The sequence below is a fragment of the Passer montanus genome, unplaced genomic scaffold (genome assembly GCF_014805655.1).
Source record: "Passer montanus isolate IOZ18808 unplaced genomic scaffold, ASM1480565v1 scaffold35, whole genome shotgun sequence".
NCBI lineage: Eukaryota > Metazoa > Chordata > Aves > Passeriformes > Passeridae > Passer > Passer montanus.
This window is the reverse complement of record NW_024368263.1, coordinates 5,016,724-5,040,758: the sequence shown is the minus strand read 5'-3', so window position 1 is coordinate 5,040,758 and position 24,035 is coordinate 5,016,724. Positions and strand designations below refer to the sequence as shown.

The 24,035-nt window shown below is 45.5% G+C and overlaps 1 protein-coding gene across 1 annotated transcript; it reads right to left on the bottom strand.

Annotated features, from left to right (window-relative positions):
- Positions 1–1,066: 1,066 nt before the first annotated feature.
- On the bottom strand, positions 1,067–2,513 carry NOG (noggin). The gene has a single exon (XM_039716197.1). The coding sequence runs from the start codon at positions 1,960–1,962 to the stop codon at positions 1,291–1,293; it is 672 nt and encodes a 223-aa protein (XP_039572131.1). The 5' UTR covers positions 1,963–2,513; the 3' UTR covers positions 1,067–1,290.
- Positions 2,514–24,035: the final 21,522 nt, after the last annotated feature.

Genomic DNA, 24,035 nt, shown 5'->3' with positions numbered 1-24,035 from the left:
GCAGGGGGCAGGAGACAGCGAGCAGGGGGCAGCGGGCAGGGGGCAGCGAGCGGGGCTCGGGCACCCCGGCAGCACGGGCGGCAGAGCTCGCTGTCCCGGGCTGCGGGGCACGCTGCTCCCCGGGCTGCCTGAGGACAGGAGGCTCGAGGGTGCAGCCCCCGAGCCCCGGGCAGCCCGTCAGGGTGGCGATGGCCCCGCGCTGGCGGGAGCCCAAAGAGTTAACGGGGCCGGTGCGGGCGGTGTGCGGGGCTGTCACAGGATCGGGCTAATAACGTGTCTGCGCTGAAACCCCCCAAAGCCCAGGGGTCAAGTTTCAGCAGTGTCCCACCACAATGGTAGGTGTGAAAGACACGTGTCCCGTTGTAAATGAAATGTCAAGCGGTTAAAAGAAAAATCCCCGAGCAGCTGCCACCGAGCTCGCCGGGGCTGCGCGGCCGCGGGGGACACGCGGGCAGGAGAGCAGGGACCCCCCCGCCGGCCGCCCCCGTCCTGCGGGCCGGAGCCCGGCCGTGTAGGTGCCGCAGAGCTCCTCTAACAGAGTCGTGAGCAGGTTCCCACCTCCCCCTGACACCACGAAACGTCCTGCTGAGCGTGGAGAACGAGGAGGAGAGAGAAGAAAGCCCCCCCGACGGCGGCCAAACCAAAAAGCAAACAGAATCCAAACGGCTCATGTTTTAGTGGTTGACTTTAATTCTGCACTGCACTTTTACTACAAGGATATAAAGAATAAATAGCAGATACTCTTCATTTACATAGGATTAAGTCATTCGAACTGTTCTCTCTATTTACAATAACATTGTGCTCTAGGCGTTTATTCATTTTTATTTTAAATCTGAAGTCCGTAAGGAAAAAAAAAAAACAACCCTCACACACACGCTTTCCGAATAATGGAAAATATTATCAAAGTTTTCTTATCAAAAAAGTTTGGTTTTTATTTTTTAATCCTTTTATTAAAAAAAACACCCAACAAAAAACCTACTTCGCCAAAGCGAAGCAACTTCTCTCTGGAATATAAATACCAAAAAAAAAAGAAAAAAGAAAAAAAAAAAGAATACATTAGCAACGATCAGGGTAATAGTCTTGAAAATACAGTAGACGCTGATTATTTCACGTATAATACTGACCTTTTAATAGTATATTAAACCGGTGCCATATATACACACAATATACATTCTCCTACACGTTACAGTGCATTACAACGTTAACCAGAAAGCAAATGTCTTTTATTTCTGTTGCAGCAAAGGTCCACGTGAGTCCGCTGGAGAAGGGGCGCGAAGGGAAGTGCCAGCCCTAGCAGGAGCACTTACACTCCGAGATGATGGGGTACTGGATGGGTATCCATGTGCATCTCTGCCCGCCCCGGCGCTGGCACCTCCACCTCAGGATCGTTAAATGCACGGACTTGGCAGGTTTGCAAACCATGCCTTCGGGGACTGAACAAGACCTTTTACTGTAGCAGCTGCCCACTTTGACATACCGGGGCCAAAAGCGGCTGCCGAGATCGTTCCACGTGTATAGGACCGGGCAGAAGGTCTGGGACCAAAGCCACATCTGCAGCTTCCTGCGCAGCTTCTTGCTCAGCCTGTGCTTCTTGCCCGGCTGCAGCCCGTCGTAAAACTCCAGCCCTTTGATTTCGCTGGGCATCGCTCCCGAGGGTCTCTGCCTGAGCAGCAAGTCCAGCTCAGCTAGATCGTCCACTCCGAGCCGGTCCTCGGGCAAGGAAACAGCCATAAAGTTGGGGTCGAAGTGTCCGCCCATGAGGTTCCTTAGCAAGGTCTCGTTAAGATCCTTCTCCTTGGGGTCAAATATAGGATCCGGGTGCTCGATTAGATCCACCAAGGGCAAGTTGTCGCTGGGAGCCGGTCGGATGTGCAGATAGTGCTGGCAGGCGCCCTGCTCTAGCCGGAGACCCAGCAGAACCACCAAGGCGTATATAGTCACAAGGCACTGGGAATGATCCATCCTTGGGAGACTGGGGGGTGGGGGGAAGGGGGGGCTGGATTCACCAAACAGCAAGGGAAGAAGGTGCAAGCAAATACATCAGAAAACTTGTACGGGGATATCCAAAATAGCTCGTCTTTGAAGGGCACCACGATCTCCACTCGCCGCACCACCGGCAAAGACAGCCCCCTGATAAGCGCGGAGAACAAGCCCCCTGCAAACACTCTCTCTTGCAGGCTTCTCTATAAAATTTCTCCTGGTGGAGCCGCTCCAAAATTCTGCTGCTGCTGCTTCTTCTCGCCCTTCCCGGGAACGGGAGATGCCTCTTTTTGTTGCGAATTCTGCTTGTTGCTGCCGCTTCTCCTTGTCTGCCCGTGCGTGTGGAAGAAGTAGCTGCCGATTCTTCCTCCCCGCTCCTCTCCGCCGTTTGCAAAGCAGCCTCCTCAGCAGCAACAAGCAGCCACGCACGTTGGCACCAGTTTGTCTGCTTTGCAAGGACCCAAAGCCTTTAAATTTCCTGCACTTTCAGCTTCATCTCCATGGAAACCACAGACTCTCTCCTAACCCACCCCACCCCCCTTAAAACCCACACACACAACGCAACCCCCACTCCCACAAAAGTCCAGGAGAGCGCGGCTTCCCCCTTCCCACCGGCAGGCACCCTCTGCTGGGGAAGGCTGAGGCGGGAGCCGCCGCCTCCCCCCGCCCTCCGCACGCCGCCGCTCACGCGAGCCGCCGCGCCCCGGGAGATGCTGCCCTGCCCGCGGCCACCGGCACAGCGCGGAGCGGCGGGATGCCCGCGGCGCCGGGGAGAGCCGGGAAGAGCCTCCCGCGGGTGAGCGCGGGCAGAGCGCCGGGGAGCTGCGGTGGGAGGAGGCGGCTCCGCGCACCTCGGGGCTGCGGCCGGGTGGGACCCCGCGTACGGAGCTGCGGTCCCCCGAGACGAGCCCGGGCGCTCGGCTCCCATGGCGGATGCTCCGGGGACCGCCCGGCCCCGCTGCTCTCCCCCGGAGCACTTGCTCAGCGATTTTCTGCGGAGTTCGCTAAGACTTCATCAGGAACGCAATTTCCAGTTATTGCCCTCAGTCCATACAGGAAAGATGGAAAGTGCCTCAATGGAAATACATAAAACAATTTAAAATTTGATACTAAATGCCACTTCCATGGCAGAATTACTGTCTGGCAGAGAGCACTTACACGGTGTGGCAGGCAGCATGGCTGTAAGGCTCTATTACGGTTTGAGTAAAATTTCCTGAAGTGCTTGAATCCCATTCCTGCAGGCTATTTAGGCACTTAGGAGCCTAAGTTTAATGGGACTGAAGCTAAGCCACTTCACCTAAATTATTTATGCATTTGTTTAAATCTTAACCTTCAAAATTAAGTTCATTATGAAAGTAGTACATAGATCATATTACCAATATTGGGTGTTTTTTATAAAAATGATATTTTTTCAACTATTTTCACTCCAAATTTTAAATTTAAAAGAACTCTTAACTTTGCTTTATTCCAGAACATATAGGGCATTTTATAAATACTAGATAAGTGAAAAAAATTACATTAAAAAGATGGAAAACTGACCTAAGGTCAACACTGTGGAAGAGCCTCACAGTGACATTTGCTGTTACAAAGATCTGCTGGATTTTTATTACAATTTTTTTCACCTGCAAGTTGAGGTCTCTACCTTGACTCAGACCCTAGTAAACTTTATTTGCTGAAATTTGGCATAAAAGTTGTCCCTTGATATAAGTGAGAAGCCACACCTCAGAAACAGAAGCAAAACATTCAGAAGTTACATCGTATAGCTTGTATTTATTTTTTAATAATAAATTAAGTTTAACTCAGCTGGTATTTGAAACCAGTTCTTTAACTACCAGTCTTTTAGGTCTAAAAAGCAAAGCTAATAAGGCCTGTGTACCATCTATTCCATGCCAGATGTTTAAGATTCCACATTCAAAATTGTGACCCTAAACAAGGACTGGAAGACAAGACCTTTTCCTCCTCAGCTGAGTTACCTGCACAATGAAATGTTTCTGGAATGAGTCTCTTTAAGCCTTTCTGTCCCTCTTTAAGCCCCAGATGTGTTCTGAGCAGAGCAGGCTGGGGCTCAGTAATTCCTCAAGCATGGATGTCTGCCTTGCCTCGGGTACACTGGGCTCTGGAGAGGCCATGAGAGCTTGAGGGATGTAGAAGTGACAGAAGTCACTTGTGGCCCAAGAATTTCTTGGTGGCATGGCTGACAGCAAGACAGGGAAATAGCTGCCAGTAACTCTGCCAGAGGCCTCTGGGTCAGAGGGAAAAAGAAACTGGTTTATTCCAAGACTTGTTGAAAACAGCAGTAAATGAAACCTGGAGGTGAAGGGCATGATCCAGGGTCTGTGTATGATGCCAGCCCTTCCTGGGATAGGGAGAGAGGCCAGCAGCTCACAGAGGCCTTAGCTGGTCATGCTACTGGCAATGATGCATGAAGCAGAGTAGAACAACTCCCTTTGCCTCAGCTTTATTGGTTCTGGAGTGCTGTCAGCACTGAAAATGTGTTTTTTCAGTAGACAAAGCAAATACAACCTTCAAGGCACACAGGAAGCCAGTGTGGGCAAGAGGAAGATGCCACTTCTTCAGGGTGACATCGCTGATGAGGAGAGAAGAGGAATGCAGCCTGCACAGCTCTGAGGCACAGCTCTGCAAACACAGTATGTAAGCAGCTGACTCCAGTCCACAGCAGCCAGGATGCACAGAAACAATTCAGAATAGATTTGTTTCCTGTTAAATCTACTAACAGAAAATGGCCTGGCCTACTTCATCCAACCTAGGGCTCAGGGACAGCCCTCTGAATTCAGCCCGTGGTTTCAAATCAGCCTGATCTGCAAGCAGTGGCCTCATGCACCACTCTAAACCACAGAGGCAATCTCACAGAAGGTAATAAAACACTGTGAAACTGGGATGAAGAAGAGCTATGCCAGGTGTGATTGGCAAAGCTGTGCCTTCCTTAGGAGTGGAGGCTTCCTTAGAACTACTCTTGCTTCCCTTCACTTAAATCATGCTCGCATTGCCTTTTGCTTCTCGTTTTAAAAAATCCATTGGCATGACATGATTGTTAAGGGAATGAAGGGAAAAGCAACAGCATAACCTAATGAGTCCTCTGCTCCACTGTCACGCAAATTTCTCATACGGCTTTGGGCAGGACATTTCATAGCTCTGCCTTTCCTTATCTGTAGAGCAGGAATGATAATCCTTGCCTCTTTCATGAAGTGTTGGAGAGTTTGATTAGATGCTACCTGTATCTAAATTCAGAGTCTCCTGTTTTACTAAAATTGTAGAGGAAACCTGTGTTTGAAAGAGCAGACAACTGAATTAAAACAACTTCAATTTTAGTCTTAGGTCCTAGCAAGCTGCTAGTTTCCTCTTCCTTTATACACCTGTATAAATTTTATAAGGAATTTCCTTTCTACCTTTTCTTTAAAAACTGAATCCCTAAAGAAATTCTAAAGGAGATGCACAGCTTGCAGCCATTTTACATAGCCCAGATATTTCAGACGACAAATCTACATTATGAGCTATCAAGGGTCATGTATGACCTTCCCTGGAATCCATGTACCACAGGTAGAAAACCACCATTCTACTAGTTTGAAACTACGTTCTTTAGTGTGGAAAGATTCAGGGAGATCCTGCTGGATCTTTGAAATGTGGTGCTCTGTCCCTCTTCCCTCATGAAGAAGGTACCTCATCAATTTCCCTGCCCCTTTCTTCACACACAGCGTAGGGACTGTGCTGAGGATGATGATAGCAGGTGATCAGCTGCTCTGGAGGAAAACATTTATGAATCAAAAGCTTTGGAAGGTAAAACATACTTTGAGAGGCCAAAGTTCTACCTTGAAATCCCAACAGAATGGAGACAGGGAAGGATACATTTGGCCAAGAACACGTATCTACAGTGATAAATAATATATAAATAATATATTTTGAAACTAAGCTCTGGGATGAATGTTTTATAGAGGAGTAATTCTTAAAATGACTAATGCATTAAAACAATGAAGAAAAAAAAACAACCCCCAAAAAAGGATACCCCACAAATAAAAACCAGTTATTTCTTAGTCTTTTAAGTACAGCTATACATAGATGCATCCATTGCCTTAAGAAAAATGTCCTTAAAGAATTGCTGTATTTTTCTCATTATATGGCATTCTTCCTCCTAAAATACTCTGCCTCCTTGATTCTCAGCCCACTCTCTTCTTACTTCTGCATTTTTCCTAAGGTATAGACTTTTGTCTTTAGACCAGAGCTTGTGCATTCATCTGCTGATAAACTGTTTATCTTAGCTTTTATGAGGGCGCCTTGCTGCAAGCCAGCCAGAGACAGGATCCTGGGTGTTTGTCTTTTTTTTAAAGAGGGTCCGGGAAGTGACGGGTATTTATACCTCCCTTGGCTCTATATATCATGGGAGGTGGAACTCCACTGTCTCTGTTTCTTGCTTTTTCTCCCAGCAGTGTCTTCTGCCGTAAATCTGAATCTCTCAGAACAGTTTTCTTGGCTACAACCCTACTTGGAGGAATTAGTTTTAATTATTTATTTATTTAGGCAAAAAGTTTGCAACAGAGGAAACCCAAAGTTCTTCTAAATCCTCCCCCTCCTCTACCCCACCTAAACATCCTACTTTTTGTGCCAAATCCTATCATCTCAGCAGTCAAGAGAAAAGACCAGCATCTCACAGTGTGCAGACCAATTCATTACAGGCAGAGAAGCCAGTGGGAGAATTGGAAAAGATGAAACAGAAACCAAGGCATTTTTTATGTTAAAAAATGACACTTATATTTACAAGCAATGGCTCCTGAAGGGGATCTGAATCTCCACACAGGCAACATTGTTTATCCAAACAAGCTCCCTGTGGCAGCATGTATTGCATATATACACACATGGCAAGCAGCATTGTATTTATTCATTTTAGCCAGCCTGGTCATTAAGAGAGACATCTATTGAGATAAACCAAGTTTTTACTATTCCTTTTTAATAAAATGCTAAAGACAGCTGAGGGACAAAGATTCAATGAAGCGAATAATACAGCAACCTCCCCCAATCAAGCCCTGTGTGCTTGGGAGTGATTCATTGATGCCAGCTACTGAATAACCCTGATACATAACATTTCTCACCTCTGATATTTAAAAAGACCCCCTCGCCCTTTTAGCACCAATGGAGCCCTTCAAATGTTTTATTGCTAATTGTCTAATGCTACGTGATGAATGACTGCTTGACTGAAAATGACAACCCCTTTTCTCTCAACTACTTCATTTTCCTGGCTCCACTGGGGGTGAAGAGGAAAAAAATAAATCCAATTACATCATATTTACCCCGTTGGTTATGAACGAAGGAAAACTGAAACTTATTTTAAAAGGTTCTGAAAAAAACTGAAACTTATTTTAAAACTTCTGTCAACTCAGGCCTGAGCCCTCAGGTCCCCTGCACTCCGTAAATGTTGCCTCAGACTCTGGTGTAAGAGGTTCCAAGAGACTCATGGATTTTGTGGAAGTACAAAGTCCAAGAAGCAGGGTCTCATCCTGATCAGAGACAGGAACAGGATCCCAGATATAACTGACTCAGAAATCCTGGACTAAGTGTAGAATGGCTGCACTTTTATGCTCACAAGAAGTATCCTGGCTACAGTGTAATAAAAGCAGAATTTAGCCTGTATGTAGAACAATTTCTGACTAGGGTTTTGCCTCAAGAATTCATGCAACAGCAGAAGGTCTCACAAATTCAGAACCACTGCTTTATTAGAAATTCTTTAAATTTGCTCCAGCTAGAAAATGTATAAGGATGAAGGAGCTTTAGTAACCAGAAAAAGATTAAACTGCATGCCATTCCCCAGCATTTTGTATTATCACTCCTTTCCAGCTTCTTATGCTTTATCCTTCAGGGAATCTGATCTCTTAAAAAAGAAATGGATCACAGTGATCAGCCAGAGTTGTGTGCATAGCATTATCTTTGCAGCCACCACAGAATGTCCCAAGATACAAACCCACAGTGGCTGGGCTGGCTGTGAAAAGCTGTGTTCAACAGGAGACTTCTCCAAGAAACTTGTACCTTTAGTGGCACGTGGCATGATTTCTCCTTCCTCTCACAAATGATGAAACAGGCACACTCAAAGGGTTATGGGATTAATTCAGATACGGAAACAGAGGTTTGTGTCTGAGACAGATCCCAAATCTGGTGATGTTCAGTAGGAACCTCTGGGATGTGTTTCTTTGGCTTGGGAGTTTCGAGTCTTTGCGTCTAAAGGCAAAGGGACGCAGGCGAGTAAAATAATGAATCTAGGCTTCCCAGACACACATCTGACATTTGCTCTCTCCCTCTGATTCAGGCTTTGACTGGGTTCAGGGATTAATTAGGCCATGCAAACGAGTTAGGTTCTCTCTTCTGGCAACCTGGTCACGTAGGGAACCCCCACCCCTCCCTTCCCCACACTCTCCTTGCCCATAATGAAGCATGACTGTAGTAAAACAAGTCTTTTGATGGTGACTCTTCTCATCACTTTCAAGACAAACAATGTCTCAGAAGCCCCCCAGCTGCTTTTATTTTTCTTATATCTACAGTTACATCTTGGGTGTGTTTACTCATCCTCATTAAATATGTTGGTCGTTCGTCGTCCTCCGTCCCCCCCCTTTTTTTTAATATCCTTCCTTTATTGCAGTTTACACAAAACATTAATTACAGGATAGAGTTAAAAGCTTTTGGATATTGAGCAACATCCCACAACACCACAGTCTCTAAAAGAGAATTGACAGGGGTATAGGAGGGTACAGCAGGAATATGAGACAAAAAGCCTCACAGCACACAGAGAAGTCACAAATTACTGCTTTGCTCATAGCACAGCTTTGCTTATGTACAGTGAAGTTCCTCTGATAAACCTGAATAAGGACTTTGTGTTATTGTTTCAAATAGAAAATTAACAAGTGACTGTTATCCTGGTCCTTTGAACACAGATACTCGGAATGACTAGGATGGCACAGGAATTAAAAAACAACCCATCACAGGACTAACAACCAGCTAGGCTTTCCTGCACAGACATGGCTCAGGATGATTTTCTTTCAAGCATCACTGAAATAACACTTCAGCTGAGTATCTTTGCTGCCTAGCATGTGTCCTGAAGCCACCTCACCTTTTGAAGTACTTGTTCTCCTAATAAACACATCAGCAGTTCAATAACATGCCAGACACAATGGCATGTATTTTGGCTATTATTTCTTCTCTTTACATGTGTCTATACATGTGTAATTGTTCCCATGCAGGAATAGCTTTCCCACCTCTCCCATTCTTGACAGAGTAGTCTTCCAAAGACACATGATCCTGTTCTGATTTACAAAAAGATCAAAATCAAACAAAAAAGAGCATTGCACTGAGCACTCTGGAAGTGCCACAAGAGTTCTCTCTACTTTGAACATGAGGGTTAACTTTGGTCAGCAAAATGAGCATTTCAACTCAAATACCAGGTATTGAAACAGGCTCAGACAAGGGATTCAAAGAAGAGAGATGACTCTGTAACAGAAAAAGAAGCAAAAGGAAGAATGCTGCATTTAAAGCATCTTGTGGCAGGGATGGCTTTTTATGCCACTTTCACTTAAGATCTCCCCACTTTTCTCATCAAAAAAGAAGGTGGGAATAACCTTTCTCAGTAGACCATAATCTAAACCGCTCTCCCTAGGGAGACAGATATTGGAGTTTGCTAGTCATCATTCTTGTGTGAGATCTCTTGAATAAAGAAACAAACAAATAAACAAATAAATAAATAGCAGCCTTCCCTGATGAGTCGAAGAGAGCCCTGGTGTGCCTGGGTTTAGGTCCTGCCTGGTGCTTACCGCTGCAGGACCTGAAGGGAGCAGGAAGGGGGCCGAGCTGGGGGCAATCACCCTCCAACACCGGGAACTGTTTGTAAATTACCCTAAGCTTCCCTTAGTCATTATTCCATTAACTGCCTCTTGGTAGATCTGTCAGTAACTAAGCTGGGACTTATTTGTAGAGAATCAGAGGCTATTTGCTGCACTAAGTGAGCCATGAGAGCGAAAGGGTTTGGGATTTATTTGTAATTACAGTCAGGATTTTTTTCTTCTCCTTGCCTGGACCCCACTGGTACTTTCATTCACATTCCCTAAGCTGAAGCTGGCGCCAGGATCACAGGCTGGCCCTGTGTTTATGTCATTGAGACTAGGACAATATTTCAGTGTGGAGCCAGACCGCAGGGATCCACTCTATAAAACCCTCACTAAAAATAGACAGCCGCCCTGCCCCCAGGCCCGCGGACCGGCGGCTCCCTGCGTGGAGAGCAGCCCTGTCCCGGCCCGGCTCAGCCCCGCCGGCCCCGGCCGTGCCAGCCCCGGCCCTGCCATCCCCCTCCCACCCCCTGCCACCCTGTCATCCCCCTGCCCTGTCATCCCCCTGCCCTGCCATCCCCCTGTCATCCCCCTGCCCTGTCATCCCCCTGCCCTGCCATCCCCCTGTCATCCCCCTGCCCTGTCATCCCCCTGCCCTGCCATCCCCCTGTCATCCCCCTGCCCTGTCATCCCCCTGCCCTGTCATCCCCCTGTCCTGCCATCCCCCTGCCATCTCCCTGCCCTGCCATCTCCCTGCCATCTCCCTGTCCTGCCATCTCCCTGCCCTGCCATCTCCCTGCCCTGTCATCCCCTCTCCTGCCATCTCCCTGCCATCCCCGGTCCTTCCATCCCCCTGTCCTGCCATCTCCTGGTCCCCGAGCCCTGCTCCACAGCAACCCCTGAGCAGCCCTGCAACATCTCTGCTCAGGCTGCAGCTCCGTGCTGAATTATCCCAAAATCCCGCTGGCTGTAACTGGGAGCCACCTGAAAAGATCAGTGCTTGGGACCCCTCCTTTCCCTCTGTAGCTTGTACATAGAGACCCCAGTAGGACAGAACTGGGTCAAAGTCTTCACCTCTGTCTGATAAATCTTTCCTGCAGCAAATTAAAACACGAGCTGAACATTTCCATCTCATAGCTGTCAATTTTATTCAGAAGCATGAACCGGAGCAAATAATTCAGCCTTTTCAATGCCAGTGGTGCATGATCTCTCAGCTTGGAAGGATAAATGTAAATGGTACAATGTTAATTGATTAGTTCAACAGCTATACAAGGTAGATACAAAGCACTTAATGCACATATTTTAAAGGTAAGAGCCTGAACCTGCAGCTTAAATCCTGACATTGGAAGGGGTTTAATTGAAGAAGCCTGTGAAGTGACAGAAAACCCTCACATGCATTTTAATGGGCAACAGAACCTTCCAAAAGACAGCAACAAAGAGCAATCGAGCCTCTCAATTCCCTGAAATCCCTGTTTGCCTAGCTGATGAAAAAGCAGCAGACAGGAGTGTGCATGCTTGTACACACAGGTATCCTCAGCAGGGATGGTGCCAACAATGTTCAAGGGGAACAAACCCCTCAGAACATCTTCCTGTCACTCAACAACTGTCCTGGCATAAGTCCTGTCTATCAAGTCAGTAGAACCCTGATGTGCTCAAACAAGTGGCAAAACTACAGTGGGGAGAGGCAGATTTGGTAGGCTAAAGGAGCCATCTCACCCTCTCTCCCAAGGCCCAGGACAACCTGACTGTTCTCCACCTGGGCTGCATGGCTCACTGCTGACAGGAGTGCAGCCAGTCACCCCCTGAACTGAAGAGATGGCTGCACAAATCTATGACAGAACTGAAAACTGAGCTCTGACATCCCTGTCAGTGCTTTAAAATCCTTCAGTGCCACGTGCTGCTGCTCATAATGAAGGTTGACTTTGATTTGATTGGTTTAAATGAAATCATTCACTAGACACAGAAGCCATTTTGTACAAGGAGGTAAGGCTTTTGTAATACAGCCTGAGAATGTTGGAAAAGGCTGCTTTGAAAATTTTCAAAACATCAAGAACACATATACAGTAATATACAAGACAGCTGTAGTCTTGTAAAGAGATTTTTATCAGAACCATTGGTAAGATAATCCAACAGATTTCATACAAGCCAGTCTGTTTTCTGCACCATACTATGGGTACTCAGAGTTTGCTCAGTGGTTATTCTGTTGAGTTCAGCTCCTCCAGGTCCTTCTGCCACCATGCTCTTCCAGTGAAATGCACCAGGTGAATGTCAGTGCAGTGTAACCAGGATCCCTCTGCAGTGGGCATTGGGCATGTGTTACACAGCAGGTCAGGGTGTGCATTCTTGATCCTCTCAACAGATAGCACAGACAGAACTTGAGAACATAAAAGGAACTAAAGTAGCAAATCAGCTTGCCCAGGTTCACAAAACAGCAAAATCAAGAAGAGGACCAGTTCCTATCTTTTGTGGAGTATCGTGTTGGCAGGGATAAACCATAGGGCCTCATAGATTTTATAGCGTGTTCTGATTTAATTACAGTGGAAGTTACTCATCAATTAGAAATACATTGCTGCCTTTGTAATACTTCTCACTATTTTATCTCTCCTTTGCAAAATGGGGATAGAGGACCTTCAACTACCTTTAGTCAAAAGTGTGATATATAAAGAATGAAGCTGAACTTGGTGTGGAGGAAGCACACTTTTGTGTGTGCACCATGTTCTGTCATGTGCCATTACTGTTTGAGAAGCAGCCCTGTATTGTTCTCACACTTCATGCTACAGCTTTTCATTATTTGAGCAAGTGCCATTTGTTCCCCACACTTCTTTCTACAGTCAGTGTGTGCATTCCTTTTTCACCTCTGTGCTGGTGCTGTGCACCTGACAATGGATATACAGTGAAAGGAAACTGTTGCAGAAACAGGACTCCCTGATTTGTTACAGTAATTAGATGATCTGACCCAAGCAGAAGATTGCAGGAAGATAAAGGCAGCACTTGCAGGAAGTGAACATCATCACAGAAACATGAATTCTCTCCCTGGGTTCTGCCACGAATCCCAGTGCAGTAGCATGAAAGCAACTGAAAAATTTCCACAGATGGCCACTTAATGTCTATGTCTCATTTTCAACAACACTTAAGCTATGCAGCCTCGCTTGGGCTCCATTCATAGCAGGGCGTGCATTCACAACAGCTGCAGTGCAAACCAGCTGGAAGTGGGCTTTGAACACATAAAGTCCTGGTATGAAATACCAGCTCTTAGGTGGTTTGAATAAGCACAGCCATAATTAGGGGATACTTGATAACTTTGACTGGAGTCCATCTATGTCTTGGTTCTCTAGCCATAAAACAACATCACACCCATGACAATCATGGGAGTATAAAAAAAAATCCTTTGAAAGATTTATTATTTATTTTATCGTAGCACCTAAAAGCTTGGACATGGACCTGCCATGTCTGGTGTTGTGCAAATGTGTAAGAAGAAGACGTTCTCGTTCTCTCAAAAATTTATAGTGTAAGTTAAACCTTTGAGGTAACAGATGATAGGACAGAAGTTAGAGAATGAAACAGAACTATCTTGTGGCTTGCCTCAGCACACCTGTACCTCAGCACCTAGGCTCAATTTTTGTTTCCAGATAAAACAGAAAAAAAGCCTTTTAAAAGAAGGCTTAAAAACATCAGAGTCTGTGATGTGACCCAGGAGAAACTTCTGTACAGCCTCTGCACAATGGTATACAGACTGTGCTCCCTACATTTTGATGAACACAGTCTCTTTCAAAAAGTCAGTGCTGTGAACTGCCAGAGGATTTCAAAGTTTTAAATAATGCTGAGAACTGGAGGGGCTGTCTCCACACAGAAATGGTACCACAGTAAGAGGTAAAAAAACCTTGTCTCCACATACTATAGAAAGTGATTTGAGTTTTCCACATAACCCCAAATAAAGTCTCTATTATAGTTATTTGTTTACTCTTTGTCTGCTGCTTGGCCACCCTGGTCAGGTATCAGAGCCCACTACCTCTGGCCATAAGCACAGAGATCGCTCCCATCACAATCACTTTATTGTGATGGCTTTCCCAGCAAATTTGAAAGGCAACCATTTATCTTAATAGAAAGGTTGTTCTGAAGCTGCAGATCTCTGAAAAGGGTACAGGAAGACCAGAGAATTCAGCAATCATCATTTAGCCATCTAAATTTTTACATATTTTCAAAGTATTGCAGGTATCTGTTGTGGGAGCAGTCTGTGGATTCCCTTGGAAAGCTTATGGGAATGTATTCTTTCAAATCATTACCCAGCCTTTCTCCCTGCCCTCTACCATTTCAGGACAGGAGTAATATACAGTTCTCTCTTTTCCCTGGCATCTGGACAGCTCTTCTACTGTCACCACCCTGGAGTCCTCAGCTGGCATAAGAATTCCAAAATAAACGACCATGTTGTAAGCAGGAGAAAAATATTGTGTCCTTGTGGTGTTGATGTTTTTGTAGCTCAGCTTCTCAATGGTCACCACAAGTTGAGCTGCATATTTCTTTACAAAAATATGCCTGCACTGATAACTTGGCAGGCCACTCTTTCAATAGACATTTAGCTACTTAACTGCTCACTGTTGCCAACAATGCTCAGTTTATGAACCAGGGAAGAAGGGGCACCTTGACCAGCAGCACATGGTGGCACCAGGATGGTGGGCTTTGTGGCCAGCAGACCTTTACTGCAGATCTGCTGGTCAAGAGGTTTTTAAGAGGTTCTGTAAAACCCAAAAACTAATATATGAGTAACACAGCAGAAGGTTTTTAAAGAGGCAAAGATACTGACTAAATATCTCCTAAGTTTAAGCATATTTCAAGAAACCACATAAACGAAATAAGCCTCAGCACATAATTTATAAACCTGCCCACAGGCAACTGAAGAAGAGCATGAGCCAATACTCAAACCCAGCACGGAAGTACTTAAGGGTGTTTTGCTGTGTACAGTCACACAGCCCAAGGGAACGCAGTACCCAGAGCACTCAAAGGGCAAGGATGGGATTTTTAAAGAGCTCACTGTTGGCTCAGCTCTGCCAGCTTTCATTCCTGCCAAGCTGCATCCAAAAAGGCAGGTCTTACCTTTGCTCATCTCCCAGGACCAACACTACTATTGGAGCCACTTGACTCCCAGTATCTGTCACTTCTTCCAATTAGTGAAGTTCTGTGCTAGTTTTTAATAGCACTGGATGCAGAAAGTCCCAATTTATTTATTTTGTAGGCTCGGTCTTCCTACACGTGTTTTTGCCTGCCCCCATCAATTTACACCAAAAGAACCTTCACAGTGTATTAACTTGCACGTTCAATCTGTGCCTTCTTGCCAGCCTCGAGGGCACAGGGTACAACCAGAGCTATGAATTTGTCAGGCTGGAAGATTTAAGTCAGTATCACACTTCCAATAGTTTTCCAATGTTCTTTCCAGAAGTCTCAGTGGATTGACAAATCAAAAAATTGGGGAAAAGTTAACATGGAGAGCTGGACGAGATGCTCCCACACCTGGGTGGGCACGGCACAGACAGCAAGGTCACATCTGGGCAACTGTCCCTGCTGATGATGGCAACCTGGCCTAGCAGAGAAGCCCCTTGTGTCCCAAACTGGGGCAGCAGCAGAAAGGTATTTGTGCACTACAGCTCCAGGCTCTCTGCACACACTGGAGGCCTCTGGTCATCACAAGGGTACACAAAGGGTACAGAGGAAGAGCTGCAGCCTGACTAAACCATTTTTTCCACAGCTGTCAATTTTTATTACAAAAAAGCAGAGTGTGTGTGTTATGAAAGTCCACAGAATGTGAAGCTAATAATAAATTGCAAAGTGTCACATGGAGGCTAAAACTATGCCTCACTTTGGTGGTTGCTAACATGCTGGATATTCAGCCTGGTTAACAATGTAGACCAAAATAATTCCTGTATGGATCAAAGCAGAGGAGATACTAACTGTCCCACCAGCAGCACTGGCTAAATTGTGCTGAAAACATGTCCACCAATGTAGAGCACTGGGATGGGGACACGGTTCTTTCCACACAAATTTCACAGTGAAGAGTGCAAAGGGCAAATCAGTATTCAGCAAATGTTTCCCAAGTTAACTGTACTCCCTGTTTCACTCCAAGGTGCTCCAGTACCCTGATACTGGGGTTGAGAAGGAATTTCTTGTCTGTGTTAGGACACCTCTATGATCCAAACCCTCCTCATAAACTGAACAGGATGTGAACTAATAGCTCTTAGTCACCTTTTAAGTGAACTAGAAAGAGTTGCCTAAGTGTCTTGCTCTAAGGTATGGTTTCCAACTCCTGAATCATTCTTACTGATCCTTCTGAACCTTTCTGAAGTCTTAACTTCCAGAACAGGATGAAAGACTTTACTAATTGCATTAGTATGCATTAATAAGGATCTGTATGTGGTAAATCTTCTCATTTGGCAAAGAATTACAGTTAAAATAATTGGTTAAACCACAAATGGAGGAGACATCTAGCAAGAAAAATACCAGGAAAAGACATTAATTTCACACTTCAAATGAGATTTTTAACATGAAAGCTGAAAACTATATTATTGTCTACTTGGACTGTAATCAGCCTCAGGTAGATTAATTTCTCTCACAGAAATGAATCTTCAGTTTGTTTTTAAAATTAATTGCCAAAACTAAAACACCTTTTCCCAAACATTGATTGTACTGATTTTTTTTCCGTAAATTGATTTAGCAAATAATGTAGAGCAGGTTGAAAGTGAAATTAAAAGCTGTCCCAGAAACAGTGGCTCCCCCCTCAGCTTGCACATCCCAACAGCACAGATCTTATTTACTCCATACTTGCTCCAAAGTAAGAGCTATGATCACATGATAAAGGATATTCTATCCATAAATGGTATCTATGGCACCTTAAATGTCATTTTATGAAGTTATTTTAACAATGCAATGCTGGACATTGGATGCAATGTCTGCAGGATGTAGAATACCAGAGCAGGCGATTATTTCCTTTTGAGCTGTCCCCTTTTCAGAGATTATGGGGAGTTTGTGGCTTGATTTTAAGGAAGAACATTATCATAAAAACACCAGCTGAGGAAATATGCTTTTAAAAGCTTGTTGCATTAAGCCTTTTATTTCACCAGCATTGTTACCCAAGTCCTACCTTGACAGATGCAGATATAAGAACTGTGGTCTTTGGTTGGGCAGGTCCAGAACTGCATGTATCGATGCCAGTATAAATTTGAGCAAGCAACAGAGTTTCAGCAACCTCATCCTTTGAAAACCTTGGGACCCAAAGCCAACACAAAGCTCAATCAGAAATTGTTACCATCTGAGTTTACGCAGCTTCATCTCTTTTCAAGTACCATGGATTAATGCTGAGGGAAAGTCAATAGTGTTAAATTCACCCCGAAGGTTAAACCCATGGATTGCCATGGCATTAGGGGCCAGGGATGAGCTCGGCCTGCTGTGGCTATGGCCATCTAATTCAATTAACATTTACATTCTAAAAAAACCCGCCCCATTTGCAAGTCCTAAGTAATATGGTAAATATGGAACAAATTATCAGCAACAGCAGGGGAGATTTAAAATATGCATCTCGAGTTTGAAGTCACTCAGGAACCTGCGGTGATGCAATCACTCAAACAGAGCGATCCTTACGAGTTCAGCTTTGCCAAGAGTCCCTGTGCTAACCATCCTCGGGCGACACACAGCTGCCAAAAACTCATCCACCACGAACAACACCTGCAAGTTTTCACACATCAGTTGTTTCCCAGTGACTTAAGAGTGGTGCTTTTTCTGCTTTTTATCGGAAAAGCTTTTCGAGCCCAGGGCAGCGCACAGTCCTGTACGGCGAGCTGAGGGCGGGCGGCGATGGCTGCGAGCTCGGGGCTCAGCCCGGGGGGCTCAGCCCGGGGGGCTCAGCCCGGGTTCGGCGCTGTGTGCAGCCCAAGGCCGCTGTCCCACCCCATCGGCGCCGCGGCCGCCGCTCACCTCAGGGGCCCGAGCGCCCGCACCTGCGACACCGGTGGCGACAGAGAGACCGCGATCCACGCGGGATGAGGCTCAGCATGACTGGGGCAGCGACGGGCAGGGCTGCGGGAAGTACCGGCAGGGGTCTGGATGCCCCTCGCGTGTGGGGCGGCTGCGGGATCGCCCTTCAGGCGCTGCCCTGAGGGGAGCCCCGCTCCCGCGGGACCGCCGCTGCCGGCGCCGGCCAGGAGGGGGCGCGGCGGCGCCCGCCTTGGGCGGCCGTGAGGGGACACGGGGGGACGGGCCGGGGCACCGCGGGCGTTCGGGCAGCGGCCCTCGAGCTGTGCCCGCACCCGGCATGGCACAGGCAGCGAGCGCCGGGCTGTCCCACGCACACCCAGGGCTGTGCCACACCGCACACAGACGGGACATCAGGGCGGAGAAGGGCGGGTTCGGCCCGGGCCCGGCACCGAGCCCCACTCCAGCCTGCTCAGGACAAAGCTTTGTCCCCGTGCCGCAGGTTCCGTCACCGCAGCGGCACCAGAGGCTCCGGGCTGCCGAAGTGTAAATCTGGTGTAAAGCTGTGCAGCTCTAGGACTACTGACCCGGCGGGCGTCACTTGAAGTTAATTAGGGCACACTGACTTAGGCTGGTAAAAATATATTTATCTTTCAGTGGAAAGTAAGTGTTGCAAGGGGTGTCACATTGGCACAGAGGGTGATACGGTGATTTATAAGCCAGGATGGACTGGTGTCCTGCACTCCGGGCAAACCAGGAGTCAGGCGGACAGCGCTGCTGTGCTTTGTGCTTTGTGTTGGAGGAAAGGTCTGCAGTGCTGAGCATCAAAACTGGGCATCACCCTGCCAGGGTTTTTGTAAAATTCCCTTCTCTGGGTACCCAGGAGAGGGTAAGGCATGCTCGGCTTTGCAGTTGTGTATGGGTTTTGGCCCACGGCACAGCCAGGCCTCTCATCACTGCCTGTGGGGATGGGCTGTGGAGCCGGCGTGGCTCAGGACAGGACTGTGCATCTGAAGCCAAGCTGCAGAACCAGCTGCAGGGCCACAAACACACGTGAAATGCTGGTTTGCACCCTCCCAAACTAGAGCTGAAAAAGCACGCGGGGGATGCATCCATCTCCCTAAGGCAGGACGAGCAGTCGCTCCGGGGCTGCTCTGCAAAGTACCTGAAGCAGCGCTTGCAGCCGAGCCTGGATTTACGCTCAGTGCATCTTACATCTGGAGACAAGCAGCGTGCGGCTCGTGTGCTGGAGCCGCGCCAGGGTTAAGCCCCAGTAGTCAGAGCTGGATCCCTGGTAGCACTCGTGATGGGAGGTCAGGCGCAATGAAAGAGCCCTAGTAGTTTGAGAAGGAACACACCAGCACCTCTCCTGATGGGAGGTCAGGCACAGTGAGCAGGAGGGCCCCCCTCGTGCTGGCAGCTCCGTTCCAGTGTTTGGCTGGGCTCCAGAAGATTAAAATAGAGCCTTAGACTGTCCCCTCGGCAGCACTGCCAGCCAGAGCCCTGACAATCCTGGGGTTGTACTCAAACGTGAGTCCCTTGGGAGCGTGGGCTTTACCTTAACAGCTGAGGCACTGAGTAGGTCGGAGCAGGCAGGGTTGTTGCTCTTGTGACTCAGACTCGAGGAAGAGAGGGATCAGGATGGAGCCACGAGAGAGCAGGGGATCAGGACCAAACTACAAGGCACAGAGGGGGGAAAGAAGCAAGTGTGACCCAGAAGAAAGCCTGAAAAAAAATCCTAAAAAAATGTTCTTCTGTGGCTCGGTTCAAAGCATGTGCAGCCACGCGAGTTGGGCATTCCTCTGTTTGAGCTCGAGTTCCAATTTAGCTCCTTTCTGTGATCATTTCAGGAAAAGAGAAGTGCAAAATCCAAAACAACATTTTCTTTTCTCAAATATTTTAAAATGCAATATGTAAAAAGACAAAGGCCATGCAGGTTCTTGTGAAGAACCCCCATGTAGGTGGAAAAATCTTCTGTGGTCCAGAAATGATCACAGCTGCAGGGAAAAGGAGCCACCTTCCTGTGATGAAGGGCTTCAACAAAATGCCCAGTTTTCAGAAGTGAGGGACACTCCCAAGTACCACTAAAATCAGCAGAAGTGGCAGATGTTGGTGTTTCTTACAGAGAGTGTTTCAACTCTTACAAAATTATTTATCACCATTTAAGGCATCCATACTCGAAATATTTTACTTCAGGATTATAAGGAAGTGATACAGAGTGCCAGACAAAACATTTTGGCACTGCCATTTTCCCCCCTGAGAAATAAAATTTGGTTGAAATTTTGAAAGAATAGTGATACAAAGAGTGCCAGACAAAACATTTTGGCACTGCCATTTTCCCCTCTGAGAAAATTTGGTTGAAATTTTGAAAGAATCTATTTTGAAAATATCACATAGATTCAGTAAAAAAATGCTAACATCACCAAATTCAGTGATTTTGATCTTTCAAGAAGAAGCATGTATATTTACTGGTATTAAGGCTGTTTATCTTTAAATTTCTTTACTATTAGTTTATAAGGCTTAAAAGTTGCTGCTCCATTTATTATTATTATTTCTGTAATTGAGTGTGTGTGTGAGCAGAGAGTGGATGATTCTACCTGACTGTTTTGGTATAATAAAGATGAACTGGACAGTCAGAATAAAAAGATGTTACTTTCACAGGTAAGAAAAAGAAGTCCTACTGATTAATTAGCACCAGTTAATTAGTATTTATTAGTCAAAAACTTTAAGAAAATAGAAACATTTTTATAGCCTTTTTCTAAAAGATATATTTGTTTGAAGAGAGAGATTGAAAAAAGCAGTCTGGGGAGGAGAAGAGCAGCCTGGGGGAGAGAACAGTGAAGCTTATAAATGAAGATTTTTTGGTTTGTTTTCAAAACAAACAAAAACCCCAAATAAAACCCAAAGCTTTTATTTAAAGACAGAATGAAAAAATAAGTTAATAGTTTGTTCAGAGAGATGAGAGTTTATATAGGTCAATACACTGGAGTGGAACAGTGAAATGGGTATCTTTTGCTGTCAGAAGAGTGAGTCACAAACATGCCCAGAGAAGTTTGTAACTTCTTTCCAGTTGGTTTAAAAGCTTTTCAGTCAAACAGCAGAGAACACAGAGGCAGGTACAGAGCAGCACTGTCCTTCATGGCAGACGTGTTGGAAAAGTCTGGGAGAGCTGCACGCTCATTCACTGATCTTCTGAGAGGAAGGAGAATCTCAGCTCAGGGCAAGCAGAACATACAACAACCAGGCTCCAAAAATGCATGGTACATGCAAAATGCACCAGAGGAACTGAAGCACATGCACACAAAAATCCTACTTTGTCCTGCAGTGTAATCCCCAGCTAATTTCTTAGATCACTGTACATGAATAATTACTTGCGTTTGTTTTTTTTCCCTTTTACTAACTTGGTAAACATGGTACCAATCTTAGTGTTTTGGAATTAAAAATCAAGGTAGTGGAAATGACAGACATGTTTTATCTTACATTTTGAGAATTATTTTGCTCTGCCGCTTAACTCCACTTTGACTGTGTTTTGGTTAAAATATTTTCCCTAGGTGAAACTATCCAATATTAGTCAAGTGGCATGCTGTTATTTTGAAGCTTGCATTGAGTTGGGATGTCACAGCTGAAATACAGACCATGGCCACCGTGGACATTGCCACATGTACCTGTGCAAGGATGATGATGCTTGGAGGATGCTAACCAGGAAATTGTGTCCCTGCTGTCACAAGCTGTCTGTGTGACCTTGGCCATGACACTTACTCCAGTTATGGCATCATCTGACTGTTAAAACACATTTAGCAAGCTGTCAGTCTGTGAAAGCAGGTAAACTGTGACCCAGAATAGAACACTTACAGTCTGACTTCAGCATCCAAACCAGAGTTGTTCTTGTTTCCCTTGCTTACCTACAGTAACACAGTTCCACACTACATTAGAAGTGTCTTGCTTTGCTTTTTTGTATACAAGAATATGTGAAAAGAATTCAGTTTCTGCTGTCTTTTATGGGAGGGTGTTTTCACCCACAAACCTGGAAGCTACGCCTATTTCATTCACGTTTCTGAATTAAAATAAAGATTTGGAGACCAGATTTGAAAGCTTGGCCTTAGAAAAAGTCACTTTCCAATAAAAAATAAAGGATTTCAGGGAGAAACACAAACTATGTTCAGATTTCCAGGGACTGTAAAGTTCACATATGGGGGTACTTGATCATGGTCAAACCCAGTTTTTTCCAAGAAATACTGTTTAAAGATTATGCACAAGGGCATGTGGCATTTAAGATCATGTGAGTGTACACATGAGCATTTCTTTGTTAATGAAGACTTGAAGTGCATCATTTTACAAGATCACAGGAGTGGTAAGAATGCAAGAGCAATTCAAGTCTTCTAAATCTTGAAAGAGCTGAGTTTCTATGATATTAGATCAAACAAAAAAATCTATGTTAAGAATATTTTAATGGCAATGATTTACTCAAATAAATGTAAGATTTCTTTTACCAACCGATATTTTTTTTTCTAAAATAGTATTTAATATCTGAAGTTATAAAAAATATTTGTAGTCCTGAAAATTATTTTTATTTTCTATTTTATGTACTATTCATGCCTCTTTCAGGAATTATTAAAGAAGCATGAGTCATACGGCACTCATTTACTCTTGGCTTGTGGCCATCCTCAATATATATTTTGATTTTTTTCAAGCCATTCACAGGTACATATGCGTCAAAATATTGTGTCAAGTCCCAAGCTCACAGTTAGCACAGCATACATTGTTCATTGAGATATTTACAAAGTTTTAGAGCACATAAAATTGTGCATTATTTTGTACCAAAATTTAAACATTAACATACGCTTGGTTGCATATATGGAAACAAGTTACAATAAAAATCTCAACAAAGACAACCAATAAACAGCCAAATTGCTATGTACAAACAAGGCAGGAAGCAATTAAACACTGCCTCGCACATTTCACTTAAATTACTTTTTCTCAGAGGGGAAAAAACAAACAACCCCTCTTCCCCTCCCCCAAGTCCCCAATAACCCTATTAAGTCTTTGTTTTTATCAGCAAAATGACTGGAACTCCCATTGCATTCAGAAGGGGATTCATTTGCATAAGGTGGGAGAGAAATGTGGTCCCTATTACAGGGAGCAATAGTGAATTCTGCAGTGAGGGCTTCCCCCAGTACAACTGGAGTCACACAGGGTGGTGGGCTCACTCTCCGAGCCCGGCTCCAGTGATCCCTGTGACCTCCAGGGGAATATTCTGAGATCAAACACCTTTTGTCTTCCTTACACACATCATTTTTTACACCAGCATAAATGTGTTGTTTTCATGATGACTCCACTGGTCCGGGTCTCAGGCACACAGAACTGTGCTGGGCTGTACATGGTCTGTACCTGACCAGCTTCAGTGAAACTGCTGATTTATACTGGTGCAAAGAACCTGAAGTGAGGCCCACAGACAACAGGACTGTGCCCAGTCGGACCCTTACATAAAGCAAACCACAAAAACTCTGTGCATTCAGTTTCAAATCCGCTCAATAATTAATACAGTTCACAGTAATAAGGTAGATTAGTGCCACACTAACTTCTCCAATGTCAGATCAGTTTCACATTGCTTTTCTAAGAAAAAAAAGAAAATAACAATAAACATAAAAAGTTTGTTCCTAGTTTTTTGAAAAGCTACATAGGTGGTTGTCTGTAGCCTAGTAACAGCCAAGCTTAGTAACACCTTCCGCTGTTGTGGGCTGACTGGTGTAAAGGCTGAATCTTGCCCAGGATGCTGCGGTGTGAAAAGACTGAGGAAGGAATTCTCCAGCCTGGCTCTCCTTCACCCCAAACCCCAGGCTGAGAACCAGCTACTGGGTCAGAGCTCACAGACACAGCACTGAGGAGACGTGACCTCTGAGCTGGTGGGATCTCTCCAGCATCCAGCAATGATGGGTGGGCAGCTCCAGAGCCTGATCAGATCATGGTGACGCCTCCTGGCTTTGCAGAAATGTCTGAGCCAAAGCAGGGCTCTGGGGGCTGCTCCAGGGAGGATGGGTGCCCTGCTGGCCAGTCCCTGCTGCCAGCTCCTCTGTGCCATGATTGACCTTGGGGAATGCTGCCCTGCCTTCCTGCAAAGAATATATGGGGCCAACAGCTCCCCTTCTCACTTCTGGCATGATTCAGCCTTATGAATTCCACTTCATGCGATCAAAAGATAAGTTATACTTGCAAATAAAGCATTCTAGTTACTTATGTTTTTCTGTAGTGGAAAAACCTGATGAAATCTCCATTGTCTGAAAA

Excerpts from the sequence above, each read along its gene's own strand:
- NOG (XM_039716197.1), bottom strand. The coding sequence starts at position 1,962 with ATGGATCATTCCCAGTGCCTTGTGACTATATACGCCTTGGTGGTTCTG.